The 10,981-nt window shown below is 21.3% G+C and overlaps 1 protein-coding gene across 1 annotated transcript; it reads left to right on the top strand.

Moving 5' to 3' along the window:
• Positions 1-6,208: 6,208 nt before the first annotated feature.
• MKS88_003067 (serine/threonine protein kinase) lies at positions 6,209-10,921 on the top strand (the record flags this gene model as incomplete). The annotated part of the gene is made up of 1 exon (XM_067216128.1): positions 6,209-10,921. One exon carries the CDS (start codon positions 6,209-6,211, stop codon positions 10,919-10,921), a length of 4,713 nt encoding a protein of 1,570 aa, XP_067073638.1.
• Between the last annotated feature and the right edge of the window lie 60 nt (positions 10,922-10,981).

The raw sequence follows: 10,981 nt of genomic DNA, 5'->3' as shown, positions 1-10,981 counted from the left end.
ATTATGAAAAAAAAAATTCTTAAAAAAATAATAATAGGTACTGAAGTAAAATTAAAAAGAAAAATATAATTTTTCTTTTAATTAATTACTAAAGGGAGGAGGGACCAGTTCATATTTTAAGGTAAGAACAAAAAATAAATATAATGTAAAATATATAAAAAAAAAATACCATAATTTTTTTTGTAATATTATTTTAATGCGTTGTATCTTTTTTTTCTAAACAATAGAATAAATATAATAAAAAAAAATAAAAACAAATATAATAGTATAAAAAGATAAAATAATTTTTAAAAACAAAAATTAATAGAAAATATACAGTATGAAAAAGATAATCCATTATATTTTAAAATAGAATTTAACGAATATATTTTAAAATTTATTTGTATTAGTTTTTTGCTGAAAATAGTGTTTGTTCTATTTATTATTTGTTGATATATGTTTGTTTTAATATATTAATATTTTGATTTTTCTAAAAACAATACATTTTCTTTTTTTAATGTATTATAAAATATATTTTTTAAATAATATTATCCCTAATGTTGCAATATTAGAAAGTTATATATATCTTATTTATTATGTGTATGGTTATTTTCTTTATTTTATAGTCAAAATGTTATTCTGACGATAATGTGTTTATCATTATTAATATTTTTTCTCAATTTTTAAATATTATATGCGTGAGCATTAATAAAACCAAGTATGTTCCTTATTAAAATAAATTAACAAATATGTGTACTTTATAAAAATTATTTGTTGTCTTTAGTTTTATAATTATATATATATTATATATATTTATAATCAATATATGTTTACCCTAACTTCTGCTTTATTTCATTTTTAAAAATAGCAGTAAAAAAATTAAACATGAAATTACTGGTTTATGGATATTTAATTTTTTATTATTTATATATACAATATATTTATTGCATCCTTATCAGGTTATAATAATTATTATATCTTCTAATTGAAATATATAATATATATATCATAACATTTCTTTTGTTGTTTTTATTATTTTATTGGTTAACACTTGAAAAAATACAGTATTGGCAGAAGCTTAAATATACCATACGATTATAACTCCTACACTCCTCTATTTCAAAATAATTTTTGTTGCTAATATTATTTTAATCCATATGTAATAAAATACATATATAACTTTTTTTTCTTGCGTATTATTACTTCTTAGCTTCCGATTACCATACATGTCCAATATTTTTTTTTATATCTATGTTCCCAAAAAAAAGATTACATTTTTGATTCATTTTCCTTTTTCAAGTATAACATAGCATAATATTCTATTTTTTCCTTTTGATTAAAATATTAAAATTCTTCCATAGTTACAATGGTAATAATTTTTAAAAATTTTCTTTAAACTTTTAGAATAGTTGCCAATTTAAAATTAATTGTTCTTTTTAGTAAGTTACATTTTATTTTTCTATTATATTATTACTACTAATTTTACAATTTTTTTTTTTCTATTGTTATTGGATAAAAGTTTAACACATTTTGTAATATTATTTTTATTACACTTATAAAGATTTTTTAACTTTACAACATTCAATTAATATATATTTTAATATAATTAATAAAATTTTAGTTTAATTTACATCATTACTGCTTTGCATTAATTTAAATTTTTATTCAATAATTGAACGTTCTTTCATATATTTTTGCACTTTTTATTATTTGATGAATGTGAAAATTCCTTGTCTTTCGCTTTACATAGCTTCGTGTTTAAACAAAAATTGCTTTTACTTTAATTATAATTTGTGTTTATTGAAAATATATTTATACTTTGTTTTACTTTATTTTTGTTTTGTAGATTACTTTATCATATATGTTGCTTGACGCATTTTACTCTGTAAATTTTTTATTATCATATACTTTCACAAATTTTTATTATGGTTTTATTTTATCGTTGTTCATTTTATATACATTCCTTGTAATAATCAACTTAAAGGTGATGTTACATTAATTTTACTAATGTTTTCATGGTTTACATTTATTTTAATGATCATAGTAAATCTTATTAAACTCTATATATTTTTAATAAATATATAGACGAATGGTTATCTCTTCTAAATATTTATTCGTATAATAAAAATATCTAACCCCATATTTTAGATTTAATTAAAATGGTTATATATATAAGTAGTTCTCTTAGTCACATTTAAGACCATTAAACCTAATATTGCAAATTTTGTAATATTTTTATATACCTTATTAAAATCGTTTATCCTTTAGATTCAATTATGGATAAAAATATTAAATTCCTTTAACATAGCAATTATGTTCACAGTCATAAACAATTTTCTTTTTTAGCATAAAAAAAAAAGATAAAATAATGATGTCATATACCCCTGATATACAAATTTACAATAACGCAAATGAGTAAAGATACGGATAGATAATATAGGACAAATAGAAATAATTAGGGGGAAATGAACACATATACACGAAACAAAAATATTATTTATTTAAAAGATTTAAGGAACTACATCAAAGAAAAACTTAAAATATATGAATATTCTAAATAAGAAAAAATTATCCTGTGAAAGTAAAGATTCATTTAAAAAAGAATTAAACACAAAAAAATTATTATATACAAAAATAAAATCTAAAGATAAACAAAAATACTTAAATTAATATTAAAAATGATAAAAGTCAATATATCCAAAAATAGTCGACCTCCCATTCCACATTATTTTCGATAAACTTTAAAGCTTGTATTTATTTTCTAAAACTCATATCACAACACCTACACTTTTTATTCTCAGTCTCTTTCCACAAATTAGTGCAAGGAAAATAACACAAAATCCTTATAATAAATTCTAAAGTGGTATAAAAAGCATACAGCATAAAACAAATTACGGTTGTTCCCCCGCCCTCCAAAAAAAAAAGGATTTCCATTCAATCCTTATATTCTCAAGGATCTTATTATGATATAATGTCATATCTCATAATTGATGCAATAACATTAATTACTTTTATACGTCATATTTTAGCACTAAAATAATTTTTTCAAACCATATGTTTTCAACAATTCTACTTACTCTTTGTTTCTATAACCGACTTAAGTGTTTCGTAATACTTATTCTTATGATAATAGTTCATTTCAAAATACGCTCTCATCAATGTGTCAATTATAATCCCTGATTACCTAATGAATTCTTACCCTTGTGCTTATAATATTCTCAAAATACTACCCTAAAGATTATTCATAATTACACCTTCAATTTAATCGCCTTATCTTTCTTATAAATCTCCTTGGATCTGCATTAATACGTCGAACATCATATAATCGTATGAAATTTCATATATCCTTCAAATCCAAGAATTCCTGTCCTTTTCATACTTTTTTAAAATTCACACCAAAATATACGAGAATTTTCATCGTATATCTTTGAAAGGATAATGCTTTTTACGTTATCATAAAGGAATAGTAGTCTCAAAAAGCCGCTTAATTTCTGAGTAACAACATATAATACATCTCATTCACACAATTTTACTTAAAATGACAATATCTAGCAAAGTCAAATCAAGATATTGCAAAAATTTCAAGAAACAGTAAACGTTATTTGTGACAATTTAAATGGAAGAATACACATTTTACTGCTAACCTTTTTTATATATTCATAATAATTTTCATTAAAATTTAGACCTTTATTAGATGTCCCAAAATGCCCATACGTTATAACTGAATAAACTCATTTTTCAATTCAACCAGTATTACAGGTTCATTCCAATACATTCAAACTAATGTAATACATATACTCATAATAATAAAATATAATTGAAAAAAAAGAAGATAATACAATAGTGAACTTTAACCTTTCCTTCTCATGTTCTTCTCATTCTAACATCATTTAAGTTCGCCTTTCAAAAATTAAACTAACTATTATGATGTAAAACTACTAAAATATTAATCTCCTAAATTTAGCTAAGTTTTTCGTTTGTAAAACACTCAGCTACCCAAAAAAAAAAAAACAATTAAAAAAATATTGAAGATAATAATTTATAGCTAATTTAAAAATGCCTTAAGATATTCCATCTAAATATACTACATTTACATATACTATTCTTTTTAACAAATCAACACAAAAATTCATTTAATTCAAACAGAAAAAATGAAAATATAAAAATAGATGTATAATTAATTAACGTTATTACTTTTTAGTATTCCTAAAACTTTTTTAACACATTTAAAAACGATTAATACATGATAAAAAAATATTCAAGATACATCCATATAAGGACATTTCTTACTTATTAGAAGTTTAATATTCTCCCTAAATTGTTAAGTATATATCATATTGTTCAAATGTTGCAAATACTTCTGTCCAAAGTTTACATTGATCGTGTTAATAAAAGTGGATATTTAGACCTCAAAATTATGCCTATTGTACAATAACGCTTACTTCACATTTGTTCAATTTTCTCATTTTTAATTATATGATCAATAATAATATATTTAAATCCATTATACATAAATTATTAAAACTGCTATTATTATTTTTTCTTTTATTTGTTATAAAGTATCATAACATTCCAAATATAAGTAAATAAACTAGATATAACGGAAATTTGAAAATACATTAAAAAATAATTTTTTCTGAACACTAGTAAATAACAAAAAAAAAAAAAATAATGCCTCTTAATATTGTTTTTTTTTTTTGGCCAATTTTAAATAAATTATATATATATTAGTATAAAATCTGATAATTGTAAATATATAATATTGATACATATTTTCCATTTTATTTTTTTTATTTATTATATACTTACATGATCCATCATTCTGATTTGCGAATGATTTACATTATATATTTTTATTCCTCCATATGTTATTTAGAAAAACAATCGTAAAAAAAATTGGGGGAAAAAATATAAGGTACACAATTCAAATTTTGTAAAAAATCCATTTTCATAAAATAGAAACAAGAACTCTTTACATTGAACCGTCTAATATTTATAACAATGCTCGAGATTACTAATAATACAAAATCAAAAAAAAAAATTTTGTATGCTCTTTTTTTTTTTGGCATAATCAACTATAAAACAAAATATAAAAAATATATTTCATACTTAAATATTTTTTGCTGCGAACTTCATAACATTTTAAAGTATATTATAATTCTTTAAAACAAATTACAAAAACCTCAATACATTCAAATATATTTCTGTAAATATGAATGGAAAAAATGAAAAGAGTTTAATTAATTTAGGCAATTTATAGCTTGAATCTTTTGACAGTTGAACCATTGGACCAAGTACTCAATAATTAAATATTTTAATGTACTTTTGTTGCTTATGTAGACAAGGAAAAAACAATTAACACAAATTTTCAGAATAATAAAATGATCATTTTAAAAATATTTTTATTGTTTTTATCTCATTAATTATAAACATATTTATTTTTTAAAAAGGTATAAAATTTAAAGGATTAAAAAAAAAAAAATTAAAAAAAAAAAATTTCAAATAGTGTAATGATTTTAAACATAGAAAAATGACTTTTAACTTCCCTTTGAAAAAAGATATCATTCAAAACATGTATGCTCAAATAAGTTCATAAATTCGTACATTTATAATAGAGCAATATTTTTTAACCCTTATAAATTTTTTCTATAATATAAAAATATTTCTTTTTATAATTGATTTTAAAAAGATTAATTCATGGATCAGAAGATGATAATATCCAAGTTATGTAATGTTTCGATCTTTAACATATACATACATATATAATAATAATGATAATAATATTCAATTTATTTTCAGTATTATAACCTACACATCCATATACATTTAATAATATAAAATCTTTTTATTCTAAATTTTTTTTCACAATATTATATGCTACAAAATTCATTGGAATAATTTAATTTTTAAAACATGCAATCTTGTTCATATACTTATACACACAGCTAATTAATACTTTTTTTCATTTTTCAGAAAAAATATGAATGCCCTCCTTTATTCCACTGTAATAACAATTTTTCTTAATTCCCATTTGAATTGGTGATTTTTTATTTTGAAAGTGTAATATTTTATGGTAAAAGCAATTTAAAGAAAAAAAATATTTGATAGTAAATTTTCATTTTTAAAAATAACTATGCGTTTTTTTTTTTTGGAGAGTAACTTCTTGTTATAATTTGTTCCACTTGAAAATTAAATGAATTAACAAAACTCAATTTAAGGAATAAATAAAATGAAAGATGATAAAGAGGATATTCTATCGAAAAATTTCTTAAAACAAAGAATAAAACATGTGAAAAATCTACTAATTAGGGAAAATGAAATGCCTAAAATTGATCAGGTCTTTAAATATGAATTAAAAACAAACATCACAGGAATAAATGATTTACTACATTATATAAATGGAATTATTTATAAAAATATAGATACCTTTCAGAAATTAATCCTGTTGTACTCCTACGATGATAACAATGATTATGATAATTCAAATATTAAACAAAACACTTTTGTTTTCTTATTGAAGCAAAAAACGAAATTCAGAGAGAAATATAAAAATGAAAATTATATAGATTATTTAAAAACAAATCCTATAATTTTTATTGATACTCTTAACAAATTATTAATTATACCAGGTATAAGCTTCGAGTTCAAGACTTATAATTTTGATGAAAAAATCAATAAATTCTTTGTAGAAAAACCAGATATAAAAATAAATAGTCTATATAATCCATGTTTCATTAGACTAAAAAGTAAAAATTTTAAAAACGTCATTAAAATCAGTAAGAAAGTAGAAAAAAATCAAAAGAAAAATGATAAAAAAAAGGATAAAAGAATTGAACACCATATTGAACATTATTTTGTAAAAAGAAACTTCACAAGCATCACAAAAAAGTCGAAAGCGGATTTCATTTCAAAACAAGACAGTAATTATAAAAATGAATTAAATATCAAGACTGAGGAAGTTAACAGCGATGAAATAAAATGTAAAACGGAATATGATGACATAAATAATAACTATAAAGAAAAATACAATTATGAAATTAATGAAAAGAGTAAACTAAATGATGATAATGATAACATTGATAGAAATGATAATTATAATAATGATAAAAATGATAATGATAACAATGGTAGTAATGATGATAATAATAATAATAATAAGGATATTAAACATGAATATAAGAAAGAAAGAAGAAAAAGAAGGAACCATTATATGTGCACCATTTCAGAAGGTTTTAGTAACACTAATTATAACAAAAAACCTAAAAAAAGTAGTAGTAACAATTTGAAAAAGAAGTGTAACAAGTATGCTCATACTAAAGTTTTAAAAGATGAAGAGGAATATGAAAGTAGCGTAAATTATGATAGTACTACACATAGTAAAAGTGTACACTTATTTTATAACTTAATTAGAGAATACGATGTATACATAAACAATGTTAAGTGTTACATTGTTTTTGATTTAAAGAGTTATTATAAAAACTTAGATATAATGAAGAAATTAAAAAAAAATTTAGAAGAGTTAAAAAAACCAAATAACGTTTTCAAAGAATTAATAGACAAAAAATCTTTTAAGTCTTCTCGGGATAAAATTGAATTTATAAAAAGGTTTAAAAAAATGATTATTCCAAGTTTTAGAATAGAAAAGATAAGAAAACAAAGGAATCATTTAATTATTGTTGAATTAATGTCTAAGATACAAAATAGTTTAATAATAAAAAGATTATATCAAGAATTAACTGACAAAGTCAATTTAAATGATTTAATAAATGATATATTGCACATGTTTTCTAAATCAGTAGAAAATATGAAAGATGAAAATGTTAAGAAATTTTATATAGAAATGATGAACACACATTTTCGTAATAAAAATTTATCTGTAATAGATTTTAAAAATCTAGTGCAATTATTTAAGAAAAAAGAAGAACATCGTAAAAATCAGGAATTTTTAAATCTATTTCTGAAAGATTTGAACTATTTAGAAAAAAATAAAAAACAATGTGATGAAATAGATGAAAAAATTCACTCCTTAAAATATTTAATATTAGAATCAATATTAAAAGAAAAGCAATTAGAAAGATCAGTAAATAGATTATTGCTTAATCATGAACAATCAAAATATGGTTACTTTTATAAAATTGAACAGAGCGATGATAATACTTTAGACACCACCGAATATGGTAAGTTACTAGAAAATTTTTCCAAAGAACCCATAAATTTTTATTCCATTTTAAATAAAAGAAATCTAGACAAACATGCATATCATGATATAAGAAATTTCAACTATAAAAAGAAAAATTGTGAAACATTAAAAGCAGATATCACCTCTTCAAGTCATGATCAAGTAAATGATGTAAAAAGTTCTTGTGATAATAGTAAGCCTAAGTATCAAGGAAACGAAGAAAACCAAACATCTGATAATAGTATAAAAAAAGAAAATATAAGTTCCATTGTTAATCAAGAAAATAACAATGATAGTAATGATAATGATAACAATGGTAGTAATGATAATTATAATAATAATAAAAATGATAATGATAACAATGATAGAAATGATAATTATAATATTGATAAAAATGATAATGATAACAATGATAGAAATGATAATTATAATAATGATAAAAATGATAATGATAGAAATGATAATTATAATAATGATAAAAATGATAATGATAACAATGGTAGTAATGATAATTATAATAATAATAAAAATGATAATGATAACAATGACAGAAATGATAATTATAATAATGATAAAAATGATAATGATAGTAATGATAATGATAACAATGGTAGTAATGATAATTATAATAATGATAGTAATGATAATGATAACAGTGATAAAAATGATAATGATAACAATGATAGAAATGATAATTATAATAATGATAAAAATGATAATGATAACAATGGTAGTAATAATAATGATAACAATGATAAAAATGATAATGATAACAATGGTAGTAATAACAATGATAAAAATGATAATGATAACAATGATAGAAATAATAATAATAATAATAATGATGATGATGATGATGACAATAATAATAATAATAGTAGTACATCGTATAATATAAATACTTCTTTAAAACAATTAAGTGCAAACAAAAACAAAGAAAGTAACAACGGATGTGCAGAATATTTCCAGAATAACATAATTAACCTAAAAGATGGGGAAGAAGAACCGGATAATTACAAAAATAAAATAGGTAGTTATAATAAATGTAAAATTAAAAAAATATATTATAATGGTGATGATAAAAAACAAGAAAAGAAGAAAGAAGATAATGATGATATGTTTGAAAAACAAGAAGATCAAAATGATACAAAAATGAATTATTGCAAAATCATTGAAAACGATAATGCATTAAATTCGTGTACAAAAAATAATATCGAAAAAAAAAAAGAATCATATAAGGAAGAGGACAGCAAACAAAAAAAAAAAGATTCTATCAAGTGTTACATAAATAAATACACAAAAGAATCAACATTCAGAAAATCGAATGGTTCGGAAGGTACAAGACAAATGAACTGTAAAGAAAAAGATAAATTTGACGAAGAAGAAATTTTAAGTGAATGGGAATGTGAACATGAAAGAGACATAATTAGATCTATATGTGAAAAAAAAAATTTTTCTTTTGCTAATGAAAAACAGGAAAAAATAAATAATGAAATATTTTATAAAGTGTTTGAACAATATCCATATAGCTTTTTTTCTAAATCAGTTAAAAATTACAATATAATTTTAAATGAAAATGAGGAAGAATCTGAATTATCATGGTTAACAATGTTAAAAAAAAAAGGTCATAACAGATCTATTTTACCTCCAAGCAGAGATACATTTAGAGACGGTACACATTTTTCTAATTGCCGTGCCACTGAACACACTTTGAAATTTTTTTTGTCTCTTTTATCATTATTAACAAAAGGTCAAGTTGACATAAATTTAAAAGAATACCTGAAGAAAAATATTCAATTTTTAAACACAGAATTATTTAGTATGAAACTCAATTTAGATAAAAAAAGAGCTATACTTGAAAAGAGATTAGATCATTTTAACTTTCAAGAAAACTCAGAATTTTCTTTTTATAATCCATTAAAAATGAATATACGTATGATGAATTTAATAGGAAGAGGAGGTTTTGCTGAAGTGTGGGAAGTTTTTGATTCCATAAATTTAGAAATGTATGCAGCGAAAATACATAAAATTGAACCGAGCATGACAAATGAAATTAAAAATAAAATAATTCAAAGAGCAGAAAATGAAATAAATATTCATATACACTGTCATAGACACATTTTTATTGTAAAATTAGAATTTTTTTTCGTTTTTGGTTCAGCAACAAATTTATTAGTTGGAATGGAATTATGTGATATAGATTTAGATAAGTACATAAAATATCATGGTCCAATTAATGAACATTTGGCCTTATGCTGGATTAAACAAGTATTACTTGGTTTACTATATATGAAAAATTTACCTACAGGAAAAGTACATCACTGTGATTTAAAACCAGCTAATCTATTAATAAAAGATGGCATAATAAAAATATCTGACTTTGGTTTGGCCAAATTGATTTTACCGGACACATATCAATACTATAATGGAGGTGGAACATTATATTATCAACCTCCTGAGTGTTTAAAAAATAAGAAGAATTTGATTATCACAGATAAAATTGATATATGGTCTTTAGGATGTATTTTTTATGAAATGCTTTTCTGTGAAAGACCTTTTCAATTTAATTATCTTGAAAAATGTTCAAAAGAATTATTAGTTAATAAAATGAAAAGAGGTTTAAGCTATCCAAAAATTAATCAACACATTTCAGACGTGACCTTAAGTTATATACAGTACCTACTAAATTTTGATCATGAATTTAGACCATCCATAGAAGAAGCTTTAAGCTATCCAATTTTTAATTATTTTAATATACCTTAAAATGTTCATACGAAAAAACAATAATTAAAACCTTATGACTTTTTTTAATTTTTTAAACAA

The sequence above is a fragment of the Plasmodium brasilianum genome, chromosome 9, assembly GCF_023973825.1.
Source record: "Plasmodium brasilianum strain Bolivian I chromosome 9, whole genome shotgun sequence".
Taxonomy (NCBI): domain Eukaryota; phylum Apicomplexa; class Aconoidasida; order Haemosporida; family Plasmodiidae; genus Plasmodium; species Plasmodium brasilianum.
Note: the sequence above shows the minus strand (reverse complement) of the source record. Positions and strands in the feature narration are given on the sequence as shown.